Genomic DNA, 26,107 nt, shown 5'->3' with positions numbered 1-26,107 from the left:
CAGATCGTGGTCCTCAATTCTCGTCCCGATTCTGAAAGGCGTTCTGCACCCTCATTGGGTCGTCGCCCAGCTTGTCCTCTGGGTTTCACCCCCAGTCCAACGGCCAGTCGGAGCGTGCCAATCAGGACCTGCAGACGACTCTTCGGTGCCTTGTCTTGACCAACCCCACCACCTGGAGCTGGCAACTTGTATGGGTGGAGTACGCCCGGAACGCTCTTCCCTGCTCGGCCACTGGGCTCTCGCCCTTCGAGTGCTCCGTGGGCTATCAGCCCCCGCTCTTCCCTGAGCAAGAAGAGGAGGTCAACATACCCTCGGCCCAGATGTTCGTCTGCCGCTGTCGGCGTACCTGGAAGAGAGCTCGGTCCGCTCTTCTCAAGACCACCTCCAGGTATCGTCGACAAGTGGACCGCCACCGGGCTCCGGCTTCCCGCTATCGTCTCGGGCAGAGGGTATGGCTGTCTACGCGGGACCTGCCCCTCCGGGTGGCGTCTCGTAAACTTTCTTCTGTTGCCCCGTACCCTCTGTATACATCCCACTTTTCATGTGTCCAGGATTAAGCCTTTGTCTCACAGCCCTTTGTCTCCTGTTCCCAGGCCCACCCCTCCTCCCCGTTTCATTGACGGCCATCCGGCGTACACGGTGAGACGCCTCCTGAGTGTTCGACCTCGGGGCAGGGGTTTCCAGTACCTGGTTGACTGGGAGGGAGGAAGAGAGGTGCTGGGTCCCCGCTAAGGACCCGGCCCTAATTGCTGACTTTCACCACCGGCACCCCGGTCAACCAGGTATGCACCCAGGTAGGACGCCAGGTGGCGCCCCTAAAGGGTGGGGGGTGGGGGGGATGGGGGGGTTGTACTGTCACGCCCTGATCTGTTTCACCTGCCTTGTGCTTGTCTCCACCCCCCACCAGGTGTCTCCGATTATCCCCTGTGTATTTATACCAGTGTTTTCTGTATGCCTGTTGTCAGTTCTTCTTGTCTTGTCAAGCCTACCAGCGTGTTGTTCCGTACTCCTGTTTTTTCCTAGTCCCTGTTTTCTAGTCCTCCCGGTTCCGACCTTTTCTGCCTGCCCTGACACTGAGCCCGCCTGCCATACCATTCAGCCTGCCCTGACCTCGAGCCTGCCTGCTGCCCTGTACATTTCGGACTCAGACCTGGTTTACGAACTTCTGCCTGTCCTCGTCCTGCCTCTTGCTGCCCCTTGTATTTTAATAAATATCAGAGACTCAAGCCATCTGCCTCCTGTGTCTGCATCTGGGTCTCATCCTGTGTCGTTATAGAAACAACAATATTTTTGGTTATGGAAAATATATTTCACAGCGGTTTAGATGGTACAATTATTCTCTCTGTACACTATACTAGCTTATTTTGCCACATAACTATTTGAGTTTTAGCAACCAGGAAATGGCTGAGCGATTTCTGTTTAGTGCAACTTTAAAGAAACGTGTTATTGAATGGTTGCCTATGCACAGCTGCTATCGAAAGGAGTTCATTATGATGTGTACATTTTATCCAGTAGTGTTCTGAAGCAGAATTTGTCCATGAAAAAGTAGCTGGTGTCAATACAAATGAATATCACTTTATTCCATCTACATGACACACACACATACACAGTAAGGGTTATCATTATTGTGTTCTAGGATATGTAAGCCAGGGATTATTTTGTCTATTGTCCCCAGGTTACTTTATCTTTTATCTGACTTTTACTGGGGAGGCATAGGGGTGAGCACTGTTCCAACGGCACGTATCCCTCCTATTAAAATGTGTGTGTGTGCGCGCGTGCAGTATTACACTGAGTATACTGAACTGAAGTCTGACTCTATTACCTGGATTTATTTAAAAGTAACTGTCCAGTGGAAATCTCACTTTTAAAAGTACATATTCTTTTAACTCATACCCAAATAATGCTGTTGACTCATATTTTTGTCCAAAGCATACATTTGAGAAAAAACACTTTTAAAAACCCCCACCTCAAACTTGTCTCAAACAGACCATTTCAAAAATGCTTGCTATTTCTTCATAGAGGATTATATCATCCTCCTGAGGAGGATGAGCTGGCCAATCAGCGGTGTACTCGCATTTAATATTTTTAATGACCGGTATACTCCCACATCATTCTGTTGTTGGCGTACGCCCACACCATTCCAACACAGAAAAGCTGCTTTTTAACATACTTAATAAAAACATTTTACAGTTACTTTAAGACCCTCCATTTTTTTTCACTCAACTGTAGTCCAGGCCAGAGTCCTGGATATGTACTTGGAAGTTCAGGATTAAAGGCTAGCAACAGAAATAATGTAGTGTTGAGGGGATTTTGACGTGTGTTCGCTGTGCTTTACCGTACCACCACCACCCTTAGGATGGATGCCTTACATGACCTATTTGACGGAAGGATGAATGAGATCATGTATTGCTCTTTTATTAAAAGTGGAGGGCTCCTCTGTGGAGCCATTGAATTGGCATTTTAATTCACAGAGAGGATATAGTTGGCTATGTTATCCCCTCCCCCACTAGTTTCTGAACAGGTGAGCTATAGACATCTCCGTCTGGATAGGGACTCGATCAGGTTACCATTATGTTCTCAATGTCACACACATATCCACTTTTTGGTAAAAAAACACAGGCTCATGCAAGATCAAGATCAGACCATAGTGACATGCTTATGAAGTCACTGTTCCTCAAGTTCTGAATCTGCTGCGGTTGCCTTGTCACATGTCGTGCTCCGCATCGGACTCCATCTCAGTGCCCTTTCATAGAGAGGGTCAAAGGTCATGTAACCACAGAGCAGTGAATATGAGGGCTGCTTTGTTCCGTTGTGTGGTTTCTGTGGTTTGGCTGGTTGACACACAACCCTACTGCCGTCTCATACAAAGGTTTAACCCTTTAACCTAGTGGTCACCAACAGGTTGATCGTGATCGATTAGTCGATCTCCAAGGCAATCCTAGTCGATCGCCTAACTTTTCTGTAAAAAACCCAATGATAAAGCCTTGCGTTACTATTTTTATTTTATATTTGTCTCATGCTGTTGACATTTCATGTGTCTGAAAGTACAAACTCTGCCTTCCCGGCGGGCCCGGAGAGCCAATCGGATGGCTCAGAATACCGTGTCTGCAGTAACCTAGCGGGCGTTAAAGAAAGGTTACAGCAAAGTTGATACTGTGAGATTTCAAAACTTTTAAAACCATGACTAGAGAGAGACTGTCAACGAATACAGCCAAGTGCTGCTGTTTTTCATGTTTAAGTTCTTACTCAGCACTGTCAACACTTTTTATTCAACACTTTTATAAGTCAAAGGAATGTGCGTTCTTCCTACTTCCACTCGTGCTACAACCAGCACTGCAGCTTAAATGAACGAGTAGGAAAGTATATTGATAGGCTTGCACTGTTATTATTAGCGGAGGAATAGTTCACCTTCTCTGTTCATAGAAGTAAAAACATGAATTTGTGCATGAGGCAGAAATAATGCGGTGCGACTACAGTTTCGCCATCAGCTGGAAGACGGTGTCCCTTTTTGCTCAGTGTCAGTAGAGGAAAGGGAGAGTGGAGGGTCGTTGAGAGGCGGACCCTCAGTCTGCTGCTCTCTCCCTCCGCTGAGACTGACCATCAGATGCAGGCACCATCAGCCCAGTAAAATACAAATAAAAAGCAGATTATTTAAATGTGCTCACTCAGCTGTGCCTCACAAGTAATACAACAACTGATCTATTACCGGTGTGATCATATAGCCTACCTCAAAAAATGTTTTATATCATTTTGGTCCGAACAACAATGCATTGGCAGGGCAATTCAAGCAATGCTAATGTGCGGTAATAATGTATTGGGCCTATAGCCTAGCCTACTGCACAAACCTCATTGCTACAGTACTGTTTTTAATAGGTTAATGTTGCAGAGAATTATGTTTAAAAAAAATCTGAGCGGTAGATCTCGGCTTGCATTTTGACTCAGAAAGTGATCTTGAACTTGATTGGTCAGCTCCCCCAGCCCTCCTGTATCAATTAACATAATTTGTATCCATCCTTTTGGGTTGCTGCAGTTCAGTGTTGTGGCACTCTAACTTTGCCCACTCAGAAGTCTGTAAGAAAACTCAAAATCAGACACCAAAGATATGGGATAAAAGGCAGGAATTCAGTTGGTGATGGATAAATATTGCACATTTCCTGTTAGTAGAGACCTTGAAGAGTATAAATATGAAAATAAATAGTTAAAATGTAAAAAGGCTAAAAAGCAATATATATTTTAAATGTGCTCAACCAGGCGGTTGATATGTCAGTGACAAGTATGGTGAACTAATAGGGTACATTAATTTATTTATTAAAAATACTTATTGATTGATTGAGTCGTTGACAACACACTATATTAGGCAACATAAATTGGTTAAACCACATTTCATGACCAATTTAATCAATATTCAGAAGGGCCTTTAAGGTCGCCTATAAAATAATGCTTATAACAGTAATTAAAAACTGCACTTTGTAATTTATTATCTAAAAATGTAGTCTGAATATGTGGGAAACATGGTGGAAGAACCTGGATAATTCTAAATGTAAGAAAACCATTTTGATGGACATTACACTAAACGCATTCATTTCAATGTAATTGAATTTGGACATACAAAATGACCATAATTTGTAGAAATGTGACATCTGTCCTCATTTAATGATGCTTACCTACCTATAAAAGCCATTGAAGCAGACCTAAAGTAATTTTTGGAATATTATTGAGATTAATAAAAATTACATGCAAATTGCCATTCTAATATGGCATTGCTGGTATGACCCTCTTTTGACTTCTCAACCGCCTGGTAGAGCTCTGTTATTTCCCAAATAAACATAAAGTTAAAACAAATATTGGAAGTTCTTATTTGAGTTGTTAGTAATAGGAATGTAATGTTCTACATGTTTTTCAAGAAGAGACAGTTAAAGGGTTAATCATGGCATATGAGAGTCCCTCCCACCTTAGGTATGGAACTGAAAGGATTTCATATTATTGGAAACCTCCACATTCTCTGACTTTGTCAGAGTTTAGTCAACTACTGTATGTCCTACTGTTTGAGACTTACTGTATCAACTTAAAGTTGTTGTGCCACATTATGCTAAAGTGCACAGTTCAACCTTCGAGGTTGTGGGGTATCTTCTTATTTCATCCAATAAAAATATAGAGCAGGTTTTTATTTTCTTTCCTCATTTCAACTTCTTAGTTAGTTAAGCTGTAATTCCTATGTCATGTAGTGCACAGTGACAACCCTGTCTGCAACAGGGGGTATTTTGGCCACAAACTCAGCAGGTTATTTTTCCCTGGACCGGAGGTCCTGTGTCGTCTGTCTGGTGGTCAGTTTGGGTGATCCTCTCTCTGCACCGTGGCTCTGACTGCCCAGCCCAGGGACAGCCAACACAGCACCCCAACCCCTCCCTCTCTCTCTCTCTCTCTCTCCATCCTAACCCCCCAAATAAATGGGGCAGTGCATTCCGCCTGCCTAGAGACCATTTCCCCTTTCACACGGTGGCTCTCAGAGTGACAGCTGAATTTGAATAAGAATCGCTGTCCACACTGCACGCACAGACACACACACACACACACTTATACAACCTCACACACACGCACACTAAAACTGAACCAGACTGCAGAGAGCTTCTCACCACATTGAGGACTGAGTTGACTTGCGTGGCTGTGTGAGTACTTAGATCTTATCCATGTTATTACTCTGTATAGATAAATCACTTTTCAGAAGTTGGACCTAACAGATGTTGTGTCTGTTTGATTGTCTGAACAGGTTTGATAGTAATGGGGAAATAAATCAATACAGTAACATATCGCAATATTATTTTGGATTATATTATATCGATACTTTGACTCCAATTTATTTTGCTAGGTAGCGCTAGTCGGCTGTACCTGCTGTGTTTTTAATCCTATAGCTTGTTCTCCATCTTAAAAAAAAAATAGTGAGCACTTTTATTTCCATGAGAGATCAAAACACATTTTCTCATGCTCTCTCTTGTCTCTCGGCAGCAGACATATAGGCACCTAAGTATCGTCATAATATGGTATCGTGAGGTCCCTGGTAATTCCCAGCCCTAATGTTTGAGAACTTTGTCTGTGAATGAACATTTGGTCTACTATTGCATTGCACCCTTTTGCTTTTTTGTAAATGAAGTCTATTTGCGTCTTTTTTGTATAAAGGCACTACATTTTTGTAAATACCTACTATCAGAGATTTGTATTATTATATTGTTATTATGGTGAATTTGTTGTACTTTATGGTAGATTTGACTTTGTGAGATACTGAATTGGCATTCTGTGGTAGGTGTGTCTGGTAAACTGGCAGGTTTCTGTGGCATGTTGTCTTGTTTCTGTGGTAATCTGTCAGCTGTGTTAAAATCACTTTATTTGCTCTGAACTGTTCTCCCTGTGGTTGTTTTATGTTGGTGGGAAACTGTGGTAGTGGCATTATACTTCAGAGTTGTCCTGTCCCAGTGTAGGACACTCTTCAGCAGAGTAGAGTGGCTGCATTGAGGGGCCCTGATCCTCTCAAGGGTTTATACCCACAGAGAGACCCACCAGCCAGCCAGCCCCCAGCCAGCCCCTCTGTCCCCAGGCTGCAGTAGGTAGGGAACCAAGCAGCGATAGGGAACACTGCAGTGCAATAGCTGCTTGTTGTTTTCTTTAACTTTTCCTCCGCTGTAATTCTACTAGTCAATACTCAGCTTGCTGAGTTTATTGGGATTGTAACATTCTGTTTTGAACAATTTGAATGTTTAAAGTTTAATCCAATTTTTTTTGTAGTTCAGTAGCATGCGTTTTTCTCTTGTTATTCTGCATAGTCACATTATAGAGGAGCTATGCAGGTTTGGTCATTAGCCATATGAAACAGCAGCACGTGGAGTTAGCTATCCCTGAACAGTGGATATGACATCACTGTGTGGTATCAGCATCCTTCGGCCTCACTACTAGTACTTGTTAATCTGTTACAGACGCAAATGTACAGTGTTCTGTACTGAAGGTTTGTTTGAAGGATTGCTGGTTAAAAAAAATATTAGCCATGTTAACCCATACTGATTTTTTTTTATTAGAAAATATACTATTGTCACTTGGTAGGATATGGTACTATTTGACAACAGCTTTCATTTGTTTGAGACAAGTCAGATTAGAATAGTTGGACATCTGTAATCTGTGTTCCCACGCACACATCTGTAGGGAACACGCTCGGTCACATTCAGTCCTTGTTTGTGGAGACCGTGCACACACAACTCCATTCTCTCCACAGTGTCACAACAAGGTCACAAAGGCACCCCTGACCTCTAGGCTCTAGGACATCCCCTGACTCCATGAGGTCCAGTGGGTTAGGGTCAGCAGCACATACACACATTTCCTAATGGATCTATTGCTATAAATTGTATGGCCCTCCAGCATTTCAATGGAGGATCATTGTGGATTATGATGCAAAATTATGATATTATGACTTTGAAGACCAATTGATGATATTTCACAGAGGTATATTTTGTCTTATTCACATACTCTCTCTCCCACTCTGTGTTTCAGCCTTCCGGATGGCCTTCTGTCAAGATCTATTGACGTCCGCCATGGCTGCATATCTGGGCATCTTTATTTTAGGTGAGTGGAAGTTTCAGTTTGATCCTGCTCTCTGTAAACACTGTAGTACAGTAGGTCTCTAAGGTGATGTATTATCTGTCTTGGTGGCAGATGAACAACACATCTCAGACAATACAGATGTAGGATCTTAATTTGAGCCAGTTTGCTACAGCAGGAAAATAATCCTGCAGCAGCAGGAAATGTAAATTATTGTGTGGATTATGGACATTATGGAAATGTTTGAAGGGGTTGGTGCATTTGTCGTAATTTCAAAGTGTAAATTACAAACTTCAGAAGCCTTTGTTGCCCTTTCCTGCAGTCAAATGACCTAGTGGCCTCATGGGTGGAATGTTATTAATATTTTTCAGAATTTCAATTTCATTTTTTTTTTATCCGGTGTTTCTATGTCAAACGGTTTTGTTATTTCAGTCATCTTTGATGTATATAAAGTGTAATATTGGGATGCAAACTTAAAATGTAATACATTTCAACTCTATATCTGACATGGTACAGGTGTCTTATTTTTAAGCCCATAACCATGTGTGTGAGGTGTATACTTTTGTTTCAAAGTAGATTTGTTTCAGACTACCAAGAAACACTCTGTGTGACCCTGATTTAGCCCACTGCAGTAAAAGATTAAACCTAAAATACACTACACATTTAAATGTTTTTCCATTGCAGGAAAGTTCTCCTGCAACAGGGTGATCAAATTAAGATTCTACATCTGTATGTCTGTGTACTAACTCTATAGAACTTGTTTCTATACAGCCCCTCAGACATTGTGTTATTATTGGTCCTGTCAACAGACAGACATGGCTCCCCTTACTCTCTCCTGTCTCTTTTATTATCCACACTCGTGTTTTCCCTGCTCTGTCATTAACTGTTGACACACATGGCTGCACCCTCTCTGAAGAGGTTCAATTAAGAGTATTGTGTGTGAGCGCCTCTGTTTTCTACTCACCGGCGAAAGGTACACACAAAAGACAGGGGAAACTGTCCAGCAGAGACAGGGGCGACTAGACTACAATCCTCTCCTCTCATCACCCCCATCCAGAACCACAGCACTCTGAGTACATAAATACTCTCACAGTGTTGAAATATATATTGTTGATGTTTGTCACCTAGAATCAGCTGCTTACCCTGAACACCATGATGAATGTTGTATTTCATGAGTTTATTGAGCATTGAAAATACTCATTTACCAACTCTCACTTACCTGAATCAGCTATGGGTATACTATGCCACAGACTCCCTCACTGGAGGACAACAATAGTTTGAGGCATCTGGTTTTGAAAACACGCCTTGATGACCTTGTACTATACATAAGAGCCCCACAGGCCACAACAACTCACTGTTGTCTCCACTTCTCCAGTCACACTACACTCAAAGAAATGCTGTTTTGTTTGGTTGAACCTACTGCTGGGTTGCAGGCATTGGGTCACTTAGTTGGGTTGTTTTCTATACAAAACTGCTGGGTTATTGATGCTGGGTTATGGAGGCGTGGCTTAGTATACTTGTGTTAGCCTTTAAGATAGTCATTTTTGGCCTTCCGTGAGAGTCATTCCAGTTAATCTGTTCTGTGTTTATCACATGTTAAGGTTGAACACTGACACTTTTTTACCAGTACGTGTCCTGGTAATCCGTCTGGTCCTCGGCCTTGTGAATTCTAACCTGTTTAATGGTCTCACTCACATCGGCTACGGAGAGCCTGATCACACAGTCGTCCGGAACAGCATGGTTCAGAGTTGGTTCAGAGTTGCTTGCCTCGACGCGAGCATAGAGGCATTTAGCTCTTCTGGTAGTCTCGCATCACTGGGCAGGTCATGGCTGGGTTTCCCTTAATAATCCGTGATAGTTTGCAAGCCGTGACACATCTGACGAGCGTCAATGTCGGTGTAGTAGGATTCGATTTTAGTCTTGTAATGACGCTTTGCCTGTTTGATGGTTTGTCGGAGGGCGTAGCGGGATTTGTTATAAGCGTCCGGATTTGTGTCCCGCTCCTTGAAAGCGGCAGCTCTTTAGCTCAGTGTGGATGTTGCCTGTAGTCCATGGCTTCTGGTTAGGATATGTACGTACGGTCACTGTGGGGACTACGTCATCGATGCACTTATTAATGAAGCCGGTGACTGATGTGGTAAATTCCTCAATGCCATCGGATGAATCCCGGAACATATTCCAAACTGTGCTAGTGAAACAGTTCTGTAGCTTAGCGCCCGTGTCATCAGACCACTTCCATATTGAGCGCATCACTGGTATTCCTGTTTGAGTTTTTGCTTGTAAGCAGGAATTAAGAGGATGGAGTTATGGTCAGATTTGCCAAATGGAGGGCGAGGGAGAGCTTTGTATGTGTCTCTGTGTGTAGAGTCTAGAGGTGGTCTAGAGGTTTTTCGCCTCTAGTTGCATAGGAGACATGCTGGTAGAAATTAGGTAAAACGGATTTCAGTTTCCCTGCATTAAAACGGATTTCAGTTTCCACTATTTTCCAGTGATTGCACTTTCGCCAATAGAACGGAGGGTAATGGCAACTTATCCACTCGCCGTCGCAGTCTCGTTACATATCCTGCAATCATATCGCCCTGTTTCCCAATCCAAGATTGTGTGGATTTATAATTTCTTGATCTGCTGTTCACACTCTCTTTTTCTGCCAAACATCCCCCTCCTCAGTCCAGCTCACCTTGGCAAGCTTCTATTTCTCAAACAGAACCACTGCTCTTTTGTTCCCTCTCTCCAGGGGTGGGTTGGATTAGAATTAGATCAGACAGCCTAGCCCTGGGGTCGATAGAATGCTAGTGCACACTGAAATGAAAGTTTGAAGGATTTGATTAATGAACATATCCCATATTTATGCAGCCAAAAACCAAGGCTGGAAGGAAGGGAAAGTAGGAGAGACTAGGCAAGGAGGATATAACAGGGAGGAGAAGAAGAGAAAGGTCAGTAATTGGTGGTTAGAGACTACATAGAGAAAAGAGGGAGCACAGCAAGGGCGTGAGAGTAAGAAAAGCTCATTAGTGTCCATATTGGAAAGAAAGGGGTGATGGAGAAAGGGAGGGCTATTAGAGCACAACTTCATTGCCAGAGAGAGCCCTGATAAGGCAGTCTCTGTGCCCTGCAGCACTTGCACATACAGACTGATGCACCACTTTTCTCAAATCAATCAATAAAATTTGATTTGTCACATGCGCCAAATACAAAGTGTGTAGACTTAAAGGTATTTCCTGGTTGCAAAAATTCTAATAGTTCGCCTAATTTCAGTTTATGTGACAAAACAAGCAACTATAGTGTAGAGAATCATTGTACCATCTAAACCGCTGTGTTTCTTTTTTTTCCATAACCAAATATATTGTATTTTCAGCGGTTTGAAGCTGGTGTACAAAACTGAAACTAAAAGATGCAAAAACTAAACTTAAGACTGGGAAGCATAGAAATAGTGCACATAGAACAGATCTAACGCTTCTTATACTTGCATTCAATGAGAATGACAGATCTATAACTCACATTTCTATGTGAATTTAGTCGGGTCGCCCAAAAAGTTACATATTGCAGCTTTAACTGTGAAATGCTTGCTTATGAGCCCTTCCCAACGATACAGATTTAAAAATAAATAAATAGTCACACAAGGAATAAAACACCAGATCAATGTGCAGAGGTATGAGGTATTTGAGGTAGAAATGTACATGAAGGCAGGGTAAAGTGACTAGGCATCAGGATAGATAATAATAAGAGTAAAATAAAGAGTAGCAGCAGCATATGATGAGTGTAAAAGTGTGTGTGTGTATGTGTGTGTGTCTTGTGTCGGTATGCATGTGTGTGTTATGTGTGTGTGGGTTTTGTGTGAGAGTGTCAGTCTAGTGTGTGTGTGACTGTGTATATAGTGTGTATACAGTATACAGTCTTGTGAGTGTGGATACAGTCAGTTCAAGAAAGGGTCAGTGCAGATAGTTTGGGTAACCATTAATTAACTATTTAGCAGTCTTATGGCTATTTATAAGTCTTATGGCTTGGGGGTAGAAGCTGTCTCGGAGCCTGTTAGTCCGAGAGCCAATGCTCTGGTACTGTTTGCCGGACGGTAGCAGAGTGAACTGTCTATGGCTTGGGTGGCTTTAGTCTTTCTACATTTTTCGGGCCTTCGTCTGACACCGCCTGATATAGAGGTCCAGTGATGTACTGGGTTGTCCGCACCACCCTCTATAGTGCTTTGCGGTCAAGGGTGGTGCATTTGCCATACCAAGCGGTGATGCAGCCAGTCAAGATGCTCTCAATGGTGCAGCTGTAGAACTTATTGAGGATCTGAGGGCCCATGACAAATCTTTTCAGCCTCCTGATTGGGAAGAGGCGCTGTCGTGCCCTCTTTACGACTGTTCAGGTGTGTGTGGACATGTTAAGTCCTTAGTGAGGTGGAAGCTAAGGAACTTGAAGCTCTCGACCCGCTCCACTACAACCCTGTCGATGTGGATGGGGACATGCTCTCCCCTCTATCTCCTGTAGTCCACGATCAGCTCCTTGGTCTTACTGAAGTTGAGGGAGAGGTTGTTGTCATGGCACCAACCTGCCAAGTCGCTGACCTCCTCCCTGTAGGCTGTCTAATCGTGTCGTGGGTGAACAGGGAGTACAGGAGGGGACTAGCACACACCCTTGAGGGGCCCCCGTATTGAGGGTCAGCGTGGCGGAGATGTTGTTTCCTACCCTCACCACCTGGGGCCGTCCCGTCAGGAAGGTCGTAGCAAACTTTCTTCTATGCGTCCATGTCTGTGTCCCGTTTTTTGTAAGCGGTAGCTCTAGCCTTTAGCCCAGTGCGGATATTGCCTGTAATCCATGGTTAATGGTTTGGATACCTTCGTATAGTCACTGCGGGGACGATGTCGTCTATGCACTTATTGATGAAGCCCGTGACTGATGTGGTAAACTCCTATAATGCTATCGAAGGAACATATCCCACTCTTTACTAGCAAAACAGTCTTGTAGCCTCAGGTTACGGGTTATAGATATGACTGTTCAAACATGTTTCACAGTTGCTGGTCAGTTCTGTTGAAGTCGGATGATTACATATTTCAAAAGAACACTGTGTAAAACATCCCACAGTGACACTCTTTGTCAAATTCCATGGCAAAGGTCCATGACAAGGTAAGGGCAGGCGTTCAACGTGCCAGTTTTCCAGACGCAGTGGTGCCAGCTGTGATGTATTAGAACTATTTTATTATAGCACATGGCGCATTCATGATGTCATATAAGGTGATTGGGTGAGTCAGTCCGCGTGCACCCGTCAAGTAACAAGCCCAGTGAAGGCAGTCTCCGGTGTTATGTTGCTAGCTACCTAGCTATGTTTATTGTTTCATTAAAGCCAACCAAGGTGATATTCACCTCCAGATTCTTCATATAAAGCATACTACTACATGGTGCCAGAAGATCAGCAACAATGGCTAAGTTTCCACCTCCAAAAAACATTGACTTCAGTCGCCCAGAACACTGGCCAGAATGGCGCCAACGATTTCATCATTACAGGATAACAACTAAGCTAAACAAAGAAGATGGATAGGTACAGGTTCTATTGGCTGGGCAAGGAAGCTGAACACGTTTTCAAGACATTCACATTTTCTGAGGAGGAGGATCAGAATGATTATGAGACTGTTATGGGTAAACTGGACAATTATTTTGTGCCCAAAGTGAACACTATTCATGAAAGAGCCCGCCCAAAAAATACAAGTGTCATATCAGAAAAGACTTATAGCACACTAAAAAGCATGCCACCGCTGAAGAGTAACAGTAACTCAACTAGACAGCCCAGGGGGTAAACTGAACTAGACAGCCCAGGGGGTAAACTCAACTAGACAGCCCAGGGGGTAAACTGAACTAGACATCCCAGGGGGTAAACTGAACTAGACAGCCCAGGGGGTAAACTGAACTAGACAGCCCAGGGGGGAAACTGAACTAGACAGCCCAGGGGGGAAACTGAACTAGACAGCCCAGGGGGGAAACTCAACTAGACAGCCCAGGGGGGAAACTGAACTAGACAGCCCAGGGGGGAAACTCAACTAGACAGCCCAGGGGGGAAACTCAACTAGACAGCCCAGGGGGGAAACTGAACTGGATGGGTCACTTTACAGCTACTACTATTTGGAAAGGACAGCAGTTGAAGTTCAAAGTGTATGTGATAAAGGAGTCACATGGAAGCCATCTGCTAGGCCATAATGTAGCTGTTGCAATGGGGTGGCAGGTAGCTTAGTGGTTAAGAGCGTTGTGCCAGTAACCGAAAGGTTGCTGGTTCTAATCCCCGAGCCGACTAGGTGAAAAATGTGCCCTTGAGCAAGGCACTTAACCCTAGTTGCTCTGGATAAGAGCGTCTGCTAAATGACTAAAAATGTTAATGTAAAAATGCTTAGTAAAGAGAATAGAAAAGATCAAAAGCACAGAGCAGCTCAAGAGTGCTCGTCCTGCAGATGTGGGCAAGCTGAAGATAAAACCAATGAAAATAAACCTGAAATATGATGTGGTGCCCTACAGGGCTTCTACATCTGCATTGCTTGCTGTTTGGGGTTTTAGGCTGGGTTTCTGTATAAGCACTTTGTGACATCTGCTGATGTAAAAAGGGCTTTATAAATACATTTGATTGTTTGATTGATACAGTGTAAATACAGCTAGACGTGTGTCAGTGCCCATGCTCCCCAAGGCAAAAAAGGAGCTTGACCGCATGGTGGCGAGTGGTGTGATCAGGGAGCCTACAGAGTGGTGTGATCAGGGAGCCTACAGAGTGGTGTGAGCAGGGAGCCCACAGAGTGGTGTGATCAGGGAGCCTACAGAGTGGTGTGATCAGGGAGCCTACAGAGTGGTGTGATCAGGGAGCCTACAGAGTGGTGTGATCAGGGAGCCTACAGAGTGGTGTGATCAGGAGCCTACAGAGTGGTGTGCTCCTATGGACCTGGTACCCAAGAAGAACAAAGACTAGCTGAGGGTATGTGCTGATCTGAGAAGGTTAAACAAATCAGTGAACATGGAGAAATACATTCTACCCACCATAGAGATATCCTGCCAAGTTGTCTTTTAGATGCAGCAAGTGTCTTCTGGCAGATTCAACTAGACAGAGAGAGTGCCAAGCTTACCACATTCATAACACCTTATGGAAGGTACAATTTCAACAGACTTCCATTTGGAATCACTAGTGCCCCAGAAATCTTCCAGCGCAACATGACAGAGCTCCAGAAGGATCAAGAAGGCGTGGCCATTTACATGGATGATATCCTTATCTACTCAGACACGCCAGAGAGTCATGAGGAGATACTCCAGAACACCCTATACACATTGGAGAAAGCAGGTTTGAAGCTCAACCCAGACAAATGTCTACTGCGTCAGAAACAGCTCAACTACCTAGGACACTGCATCGACGAGAATGGCATTTGTCCTGATGAGCCCAAGATCCAGGCCATCACGCAGCTGGAGCCGCCAAGTAACGTGATTGATCTGAGGAGGATCCTGGGTATGATTCACTACCTAGGCAGGTACCTACCGGGTCTAGCTGATGTCACCAAACCACTTAACGACCTGCTCAAGAGTGATGCTACATGGACATGGAGTGCAGTGCAGGAGGAGGCCTTTAGGAAGGTAAAGCAACTCGTCACATTGCCACTTGTACTGGCATTCTATTATATGACAAACCCTACCATAGTCCATGCAGTATTTATGGGTTAGGCGGGGTCCTACTACAGAAACACAATGGACAGTTAAAGCCAGTAGCTTATTGCATCAGGACTCTCACAGAAGTGCTATGCACAGACAGAAAAGGAGTGTCTCGCAGAAGTCTGGGCATGTCAGAAGTTTACCAGATATCTGTATGGCCTAGATGCATTCACACTGCAGAGTGATCAGAAACCCCTCATTCCACTGATAAACTGTAAAGACCTTGACTTAGTACCTTTGAGTTGCCAGAGACTGTTAATGCGCATGATGCGTTATAACCCTACAGCTGAGTATGTGGTGGGGAAACAGCTTGTTATAGGAGGCACCCTTTCCAGACATCCCCAGGCAGCTGTCACACAAGAGATCGTAGCTTACCAGTGAAATCGAGGCCTATGAGGATGCAATTCATACAGCATGGCCACCAAGTTTGATGTCGTCAAGAAGCAGACACATCAGGATGCAGAGCTGCAGATGGTGAAACACTATGTGACAACAGGATGGCCTAAGTATGCAGCCAAAGTGCCAGACAAGGTAAAAGCATAGTACACCTCCCGACAGCACCTCTCTACCTCACAAGGAGTAGTGTTGTATGGTGATAGTATAGTAATGCCACAAGAAATGAGAACTGAGATGTTAAAGTGGATACACGACGGCCATCAGGGCATTGTGAAGTGCCGGGAGCGAGCTAGAGGTAGTGTGTGGTGGCCTGGAATAAGTAAAAGCATCCAGAAAAGAGTCAGTACATGCAAAGACAGTCAGGAGTACAAACCTACTCAGAGGAGGGAACCTTTGATCACCACTCCACTCCCCAGTCACCCATGGGAAAGAATAGCAGCTGACATATGTGAACTCAACAAGCAAAACTACCTGGTAGTTGTGGAGTATTTTTCTAGATATATAGAAATAGCTTACCTCAAAGACATGTTAGGAGAAACTACTAGAGCTAAACTGAAAAACTGGTTCGCCAGGTGGGGATGCCCAAATGTGTTCATTACAGACAATGCTCCCCAGTTCTCAGGTAGAGCTTTCACGCAATTCTCTAAAGACTATGATTTCAGACACGCTACCACCAGCCCTCACTACGTCCAAGCAAATGGTGAGGCAGAGAGAGCCGTGCAGACAGCCAAACGGAACCTGAAACAGGCAGACCCATTCCTAGCTCTCATGACCTACAGAGCAAAGCCACTGCAAGCCACAGGTGTGAGACCAGCACAGCTCATGCTTGGCAGACAGCTCCACACCACAGTCCCACCCTGGAGGCTAACCTACAACCGGCATGGCCAGACCTCCAGCAGGTGAGACGTGTCGACGGCGACAGGCGTGTCTACAGCAACAGGTACAATGTCAGAGCCCTTCCAGACCTCCAGCCCGGAGTCAACATCGCCTTGAAGATGGACGACGAACAAGGCTGGACAAAGACAGCTTCAATGCTTCAACATTGTGACACACCCAAGTCATACTTGGTCCAGACAGACAAGGGAGCGCTGCGCAGGAATCGACGCCACCTGAAACCCCTCCACAGTGCTCCAGAGACTTCTCCAAAGGGTGGAGAGGAACACCCAGAGTGTGACACGGAGTTGCACTTACTTGTTTCAGATGCTGACCCACCTCCTGTCACAACACCACAGACTCCAGTGCACATTACTTCTCATGGCAGAGTTGGAAAACCACCAGACAGATATGGAGAGTATGTGCAGTAGTTAACACAGCCTGCATTATGTGGCAGAATAACCCCACTGCAGCTACAGTGAGGGAAACAAGTATTTGATCCCCTGCTGATTTTGTACGTTTGCCCACTGACAAAGAAATGATCAGTCTATAATTTTAATGGTAGGTTTATTTGAACAGTGAGAGACAGAATAACAACAAAAAAATCCAGAAAAACGCATGTCAAAAATGTTATAAATTGATTTGCATTTTAATGAGGGAAATACGTTTTTGACCCCCTCTCAATCAGAAAGATTTCTGGCTCCCAGGTGTCTTTTATACAGGTAACGAGCTGAGATTAGGAGCACACTCTTAAAGGGAGTGCTCCTAATCTCAGCTTGTCCACAGAAGCAATCAATCAATCAGATTCCAAACTCTCCATCATGGCCAAGACCAAAGAGCTCTCCAAGGATGTCAGGGACAAAATTGTAGACATACACTAGGCTGTAAATGGAATGGGCTACAAGACCATCGGCAAGCAGCTTGGTGAGAAGGTGACAACAGTTGGTGCGATTATTCGCAAATGGAAGAAACACAAAAGACATGTCAATCTCCCTCGGCCTCGGGATCAATCTCCCTCGGCCATGCAAGATCTCACCTCGTGGAGTTGCAATGATCATGAGAACGGTGAGGAATCAGCCCAGAACTACACGGGAGGATCTTGTCAATGATCTCAAGGCAGCTGGGACCATAGTCACGAAGAAAAAAATTGGTAACACACTACGCCGTGAAGGACTGAAATCCTGCAGCGCCCGCAAGGTCCCCCTGCTCAAGAAAGCACATATACAGGCCCGTCTGAAGTTTGCCAATTAACATCTGAATGATTCAGAGGAGAACTGGGTGAAAGTGTTGTGGTCAGATGAGACCAAAATTGAGCTCTTTGGCATCAACTCAACTCGCCGTGTTTGGAGGAGGAGGAATGCTGCCTATGACCCCAAGAACACCATCCCCACCGTCAAACATGGAGGTGGAAACATTATGCTTTAGGGGTGTTTTTCTGCTAAGGGGACAGGACAACGTCACCGCATCAAAAGGACGATGGACGGGGCCATGTACTGTCAAATCTTGGGTGAGAACCTCCTTCCCTCAGCCAGGGCATTGAAAATGGGTCGTGGATGGGTATTCCAGCATGACAATGACCCAAAACACACGGCCAAGGCAACAAAGGAGTGGCTCAAGAAGAAGCACATTAAGGTCCTGGAGTGGCCTAGCCAGTCTCCAGACCTTAATCCCATAGGAAATCTGTGGAGGGAGCTGAAGGTTCGAGTTGCCAAACGTCAGGCTCGAAACCTTAATGACTTGGAGACAAAATCCCTCCTGAGTGGGACAAAATCCCTCCTGAGATGTGTGCAAACCTGGTGGCCAACTTCAAGAAACGTCTGACCTCTGTGATTGCCAACAAGGGTTTTGCCACCAAGTACTAAGTCATGTTTTGAAGAGGGGTCAAATACTTATTTCGCTCATTAAAATGCAAATCAATTGATAACATTTTTGACATGCGTTTTTCTGGATTTTTTTGTTGTGATTCTGTCTCTCACTGTTCAAATAAACCTACCATTAAAAATTATAGACTGATCATGTCTTTGTCAACTTTTTTCCCTCACTGTATGAAGGTGCCTGACAGTCTACCCAGCCCACCTTAGTTTAGAATATAGTTAATGTTGAAGAAACAAGGGAATGTTCGGTCGACAGAAAATCAGTTGATGTTTCATGAGTTGTTTACGAATTAATATGTTAAGGAGACAAAAGTTTATTTCAGAGTGATGGACTATAAACAGTCATTCATGTAATGTGATGTTTTGACACATTTTAGAAACACATGTATTAAAAGATTCAAAGATGTTGGTGTATTGGAACTATTTTATTATGGCGCAGGGCGCTAAACCACAGATGTGTGTATGGTGTTTCCTCCAGAGCAGCGCAGCGCAGCGCAGCACAGGGCAAGTTGAGTTTTATGCAGAGAGGGGATTTGTCTCTACTTTACTGTGTTGCTGCCATTGTACTGCTGACTTCTGATCCTGCCTCTGATCTTTCACCAGTCTCTTACTACAAAAGAGGAGCCACTCCTCAGACGGCTGTTCAGGCAAGATCTGATGCAGTAATGGTTCTGTATAGCTTTGCACTTGCAGCTCCACCATTTGTTTACGTAATGTGTGAGATAATTGCTATACAACACACAAAGGTATATGAGTTCTCTGTAAAATATCTGGACAACCAGGGTAGAATGGATGTAACCTGAGAATGACAGAATTCTGGTTGATGTCTCTAAACTCTTCAGTGATCAGGGGTGCCCTCTGTATGACAGGGTTCCATCACCACAACTTAAGATGCCGGAACAGTGAGCACTGAAAGCTTTGATTCTCTGAATGATTGTTTTTAACTTCTCTATTCATGCAACACAACCTTATTAGGTAATCTCACAGGGTAAACGCTAGCTACTAAAATCTTTGAAGATTCAGTTGAAAATCTGTTATTTAAATCCAACAGAATTTAGGGTATTTCTGGAATGTCTGGCAAATGATAGGTTACTAGCAGCAGCTCTAGTCTCTGTATGGTTGTCAGAATGGGCCTCTGCAGGGTTCATTGGTGACTGAGGTGTGTTTTGACAGAGGGGTCCGGTCCACACACACATACAGTATATGCAGCCAGTGAGCTATGAAGTGTGTTCCGGGGGCAACTGTCTTCCCCCCAGCCCAGGAGCCAGACAGCCGTTCGCCACTCCTCTCCTCTTCCACATGGGCGTCATCGTTTCTTTCCCAGGAACTCAGCTCTAATCCAGTTAAAGACAGATTACCGGGTCTTGTGATTTTCTTAAACCCTCAATCTCTCTCCTTCCCTGGGTGGCACTGGCACAAAGTGCAGACTGTTAGGTATTCTGGGATATGTGCCCTTTTCTCCTCACTCACCTGCAGTCAGGAATCTGGGTCATATTCTCTGTAAATGATTGTAACTGGGAAACATTTATTGCAGGTGTGTGGAAGTGTTACCTTTTACCTTCATTTTGTATCAACTGGTGCTTTGCTATGTGCTGTCCTACTGTACAATCAATACAGAACTGGATATTTTCTAGACAGTGTCCTGTTCAGTGGAGGCTTCTGAGGGGAGGACAACTCATAATAATGGCTGGAATGGAGTGAATGGAATGGTATCAAACACATGAAAACCAAGTTTTGGATACCTTTTCATTTACTCCATTCCAGCCATTATTATGAGCCGTTCTCCCCTCAGAAGCCTCCACTGGTCCTGTTCAATGTTAAATTAACCATCAGTGAGAATGTGTACAAATCTGCCAATCACAGCACATCCCCCTATAGTTATCTGATCAGTCCATCAATTCATGGGATTGTCTAATGATAACAGTATAGTGACTGACACACTGGGCTTTAGTGCTGGAAGGCCATTCCACTGACTGGAATATGGTGTCAGAGAAGAGAGTGACTAGAAGGGACTGGATTCAAATCCAATAGATCACTGGAGCTCTGATACTGTATGCTTGACCATTAGGGAGTGAGGATTCAGAGACAGCTCGTAGGAGCTGCTGTTATTGGATAAGGGTCAACAATGACAGTTATGAGGGCAGTGGAACAACCAAAGAATTGCCTAGGGAGAGATGGTCTCTGAGCACAGTAAGCAGTGTTAGATCCAGTAGAGGAAAGAGAGGTTGACAGGTCCTGGCCCTAGCTGCTCTGACAGTCAATGGATTCACTGCTCAGCGCTCCATTCCAGTGGCTGAGAAAGTGTCAGGTAGTGTGTGGAATAATCCTGAGCCTGGTTCCTCTGACACCCCCCGACTGCCCTCCCCGGCTCCCTGTCCCAGCCCGTATAGAGATAAGCAGCACAGAGCATGTGTGGACGGGCCCTCCACACTCCAACACACACGTTCTACCTCCGCACAGGGGCATTGTGGGAAGGGGCGGAGTGTTTGGAACAGTCCGTGTCCGACACTTTGACACCTGGAATGTTTTTCTTCATAAATACACATTTCCCCTCTCGCAGTCTCCCTGCATTCTTACTGTAACGCCCTGTACAGAAGGGAGATAGGATGTTGGGCAAGTGTGTGTGTAGCTACGCCTTCCTTCTTTGGTATGCGTGTGTGTGTAGCTATGTGGCGGGCGGCGTACAGACACGTGCTTGACCAACGCTCTAATCAGACTGTGAGAAACCAGCTGTTGTCAACAGCAGTTTTGAAACCTTCCAAAGGCCTGTGTTTTTGTTCGCACACTCCAATACATTAGCATTAGGACGCAATCTAACAGTAACGTTCTCTCACATGTTGACAGGAATTAGCAAAAAAGGTGTTATTTGAGACCTGTGATGTAAATGTTAGTTTTACTTTATATATGTCAATTTCATCATTGATTTTCGTGAGCAGCTAGCTGTACTGTACCTCCTCTGGAGTTTTAAGAAGAAAACATGAACAGGCGTTGAGCGGAAGGGACAACAGCGTTTACACTGGTCTACTGTATATTTAAGCAATAAGGCACCTCTGGGGTTTGTGGTATATGGCCAATATACCACGGCTAAGGGCTGTTCTTACGCTCGACGCATCGCGGAGTGCCTGGACACAGCCATTAGCCATGGTGTATTGGCCATATACCACAAACCCCCGAGGTGCCTTATTGCTATTATAAACTGGTTACTAAAGTAATTAGAGCAGTAAAAATAAAGGTTTTGTCATACCCATGGTATACGGTCTCATATACCACGGCTGTCAGCCAATCAGCATTCAGGGCTGGAACCACCCAGTTTATAATAAACAATGGGTGCTTAGGTCGGATTTGAAAAACTCTTTGAAATGAATGTCGCTGTTATGTTTGGAGAAAAGACAGAGGAATGCAATAACAGAGTAGGTGAAGGCAGACCCTGGTGTGGCTTTACCAGGGACCTCCCCAAATACACTCTTACAAAACACATGCACACAAAGATACACACACACATGCACACACATGTGGGTGCACACACACACAATCACACACACACACTCACTGAGATACAGTAGATTGCCCCTTCAAATGTCCAGTCATGCAACACACCCACATTGCAGCTTAGAGAAGCCATTAGGGTCTGTATCACTGTCAGAGATAGCTTGTCACAGCCAGGGAGGGGTCCTCTATCTTTGTTCTACATCTCTGGTGAGCTTCAGGTATTCTCTGTGGGCAAATGTACAGCACTCCTAAAGGGACTTTTCTGTTTGCACAGGGAGAGTCGGATATGTGCAGATATCAACATTCCAAAGGTCACGCTTTGATTTTGAATGTCTCAGGTTAAGTAAGGCCCAGTGGCATATTGCCTTGTGTTAATGCTTTACTGCTCCTTTACTGGAATTCAGGGAATCTGATTCAGTTAAATATTTTACTTGAACAGGGGCCAAGTCATGGCACAGGTATAGGATCTTAATTTGATCACCCTGTTGCAGGAGAACAAAAAGGCTTCTGAAGTTAGTAATTTCCACTTAGAAATTTCAGACTTGGCCCTATGTTTACTTGGTTCTCCTATGACACCTACACATGCTCTAATGACTGGGTGTCTATGGGAAATATGACTATTTCATTTCTCATGGGTAACACATGATGTTTTTAATTCCACATCACACCTTCCACCTCCGTCGTGTCCCAACATGCTGTGTGTTTGCTGTTACCTGGGCCTCTGATGTTGAAAGGGGCCCCAGCGATCTCTGCATCTCTTTCCACATCTCTAGCTGCCTCTCTATTTCTCCCGCTCTGTAGAAAGTCATCAGTCCACCCTTTCTTTTCTCTGTCACCCCCTTCCTTACCTCTTCACTCTCTTTCTCTCTTTGCCTTGTTTTTATTCTCCTCACTCAATCACTCTCCCTTCCTCTCTTGTTGCTCTCAACCATGATGAGGCTGGTTTTTCAGAGTCAGTGATGTGTCGACAACATTTACGTGGGTGAGACGGACAACAGGGTGTAATACTCAGAGCCCAAAATAGGGCATAATAGGGCAATTCTGCAGTGGCCCTGGCCCCTTCTGAACAGCTACCTTGAACACAAGTGTCTCGTCCAGGTGCAGAAGGAGCTGTGCAGTTCATAGTTCACAGATTATGGCAGTGTGTTAAAGATGAGGTCGCAACAACGACAACAACAACAACATTTATTGTCTCTATTTTAACAGCCACCATTCAGCTGTGAGGAGCCCGAAGCAACACTAGCAGTAGTATGTCATAGAAACCAACTCCAGAGTCCTAGAGACAGCCTAAGGGAATCAGTGATTTATTTACCTCTCTTCAATGTTCACCTCAGACTCCTGGCTTGAGGGCAGGAAAGCAACATTACCCTTGTCCTGGAATCCCTCACCTGTCCTATGAGTCGTTCCATTAGATTTCAATCACTTTTTGACCACACCCCTTTTGATTTGAACAAAACTTTCCATAGATATTTGCCCATGGTAGAAGTGGTCAGAATGTTACTTTTTGGACCTGAATGCCAAAACATTTAGGAGATAAAGGGGGCTCAAAGTTAACCCATTTTGCATACCCCACCCTACCATGAGACATCCATGTCTTCATCACTGGAAAATATAAATGGTTGAGTTTGATATCATTTAAAAGCTTACAAACAGGGTTGTCAAACTATTTGATAATTTCTTGAAAACATTTGTTTTAAATAAAAATGATTTCATTTTCTATCCTTTAACTTCAATTATCTAAAAACGCATAACCTCCGATTTTTTTCATTTTCGCATAATTTGTAGCTTAGACCAAATTTTACATAATTTGAGGTGTTTGTGTTGTGCCCGCCATCAGTTGAGACACAGCATACTCTTGAATACAAGGTGGGTGTAATTTCAATCATAGAAATATAATTCATTCAATAGAATGGACATATCCCTTCAGACCACTGCAATTTAGCTGGTACACCATTGAAATTTGATTTGACATTTTTACTCCCAATTACTACCACAAAGATGGCCGCCAGTCCACCAACCATTGAATGTCAATATAAATAGGAATGTCTCTTCTATTATCTATATTTCTATGATTTCAATAGATTTCCTATAGAAGATTGAAATTATAATTTAAAACAACTGATATTCCCATTCAAGTCAACATTCTCTGATGTGTGGACTTCCAACCATCTTTGTGCTACCATTTGAAAGTTTACATTTAGTTTTTGTTCACATTTTAGTACATTTATCAGCCAAAACATGACACCCACCCTGTATTTAAGAGCATGCTGTGTCTCAACCGATGGCGGGCAAAACACAAACACCTCAGGTATTGTAACATATTCTAAGCTACAACATATGCGAAAATGAAAAATATCGGAGTTTACTTGTTTTTACATAATTGATGTTAAAGGTTAAATAATGACATAATTTGTATTAAAAAAACATTTGTTTCAAGAAAATGTTAAACAGTTTGACAACTCTGTTTGCACGCTTTAAATGGTATCAAACTCAATCGTTTATCTTTTCCAGGGATGAAGACATTGGATTTCTCATGGTAGGGTGGGGTTAGTCTGGCTGACACCTAACTCGAAGATCTCCTGACTTCAGAGTTTGGAAAGGCTGTTTTGATGTTGTCAGCATGATGCATGGATAATGAAGGGGGCTGTGCTTTTTTACTGATTGGTTCTCCTCTGTGTCTTTCTCACTGAAACACCCATGGACAGCCACACACCCCTGAGTGCCGCCCCCTTCCAATATAACTGTTGGATTTTGAAATCCAAACAACGTTAGGTCTCAACACCCCAGGAAAAAGATAAACATCTGAGATAACCAATTAAAGCTCAGCCAGAAATAAGCACAACTCTGTGCGAATACTGCATTTACAACGGCCTCCTGTCCAGACCAGTGTGTCAGCTCTCCCTCGCTGACCATGTGAGTCATGTTAGCCAGGCTAACGGCGGGGTATGCAAAAATGGTCAACTTTGAGCACCTCTATCTCCTAAATGTTTTGGCATTCAGGTCCAAAAAGGTACTTTCTGACCACTTCTACCATGGGCAAATATGTATACAAAGTTTTGTTCAAAATAAAAAAGGGGTGCTGTCAAAAAGGGATTGAAATCAAATGGAACGACCCCTATGTAACCTGATCTGATACCATTATTTACATTAGTTAACTTGATACAGACTCTATCTGCGCTGTCTGTCATCACAATTACTACAGATCTGTAACAGAGAACAGTTACTGCATTTACATCGAAAATGTGTCATCCTGTTACATGTATTTTGTTACTCTCCAACGCTAGTAGTAACCCAGTAACCACTGTAGAATTGTCTATGATGGAAAACAGAGATGTTTTCCTGTGATTTCCCAGTCAGGGTGGGACCGTAGCGCACATAGTGTAGTGTACAGGAGTGGGTGTATGCAGAGTGAGCTCATCCTCTGGTCCTGCCTACTGACTGAACACTGCAAACACTAGACTCTTAGTGAGACAGATACCACTCCTGTGGAAAGACAAGCCCATTGCCTCCAGTCACAAAGCATGAACTCATTACCCTTAAGTTCTCTTTACAGACTGCAAATATAACATGATACCTGAGTGCCTTGCAAAAGTATTCATCCCCCTTGGCGTTTTTCCTATTTTGATGCATTGCAACCTGTAATTTAAATGGAATTTTTTTTGAATTTCATGTAATGGATATACACAAAATAGTCCAAATTGGTGAAGTGAAATGAAAAAAATTACTTGTTTCAAGAAATTCTAAAAAATAAATAATGGAAAAGTGGTGCATGCATATGTATTCACGCCCTTTGCTATGAAGCCCCTAAATAAGATCTGGTGCAACCAATTACCTTCAGAAGTCACATAATTAGTTAAATAAAGTCCACCTGTGTGCAATCTAAGTGTCACATGATCTCAGTATATATACACCTGTTCTGAAAGGCCCCAGAGTCTGCAACACCACTAAGCAAGGGGCACCACCAAGCAAGCAGCACCATGAAGACCAAGGAGCTCTCCAAACAGGTCAGGGACAAAGTTGTGGAGAAGTACAGATCAGGGTTGGGTTATAAAAAAATATCCAAAACTTTGAACATCCCACGGAGCACCATTAAATCCATTATAAAAAAATGGAAAAAATATGGCACCACAACAAACCTGCCAAGGGAGGGCCACCCACCAAAACTCACGGACCAGACAAGGAGGGCATTCATCAGAGAGGCAACAAAAATACCAAAGTTAACG

General features: G+C 43.9%; 1 protein-coding gene across 2 annotated transcripts in view; it reads left to right on the top strand.

The window, feature by feature from the left end:
* The window catches only part of lamb2l (laminin, beta 2-like), a 59,279-nt gene that overhangs the window by 5,317 nt on the left and 27,855 nt on the right, over window positions 1-26,107 (top strand). The window contains exons 1-2 of one of the 2 annotated variants that reach the window (XM_045207143.1): window positions 5,623-5,666; window positions 7,534-7,605. In XM_045207143.1, the coding sequence (XP_045063078.1) occupies window positions 7,542-7,605 (64 nt within the window). In that variant the 5' untranslated portion in view covers window positions 5,623-5,666; window positions 7,534-7,541. Of the gene's footprint in view, window positions 1-5,622; window positions 5,667-7,533; window positions 7,606-26,107 lie in introns of those variants that run through there. The other variant, XM_041846225.2, reaches the window with a different exon arrangement.

Source organism: Coregonus clupeaformis, chromosome 24 (genome assembly GCF_020615455.1).
Source record: "Coregonus clupeaformis isolate EN_2021a chromosome 24, ASM2061545v1, whole genome shotgun sequence".
Lineage (NCBI taxonomy): Eukaryota > Metazoa > Chordata > Actinopteri > Salmoniformes > Salmonidae > Coregonus > Coregonus clupeaformis.
Note: the sequence above shows the minus strand (reverse complement) of the source record. Positions and strands in the feature narration are given on the sequence as shown.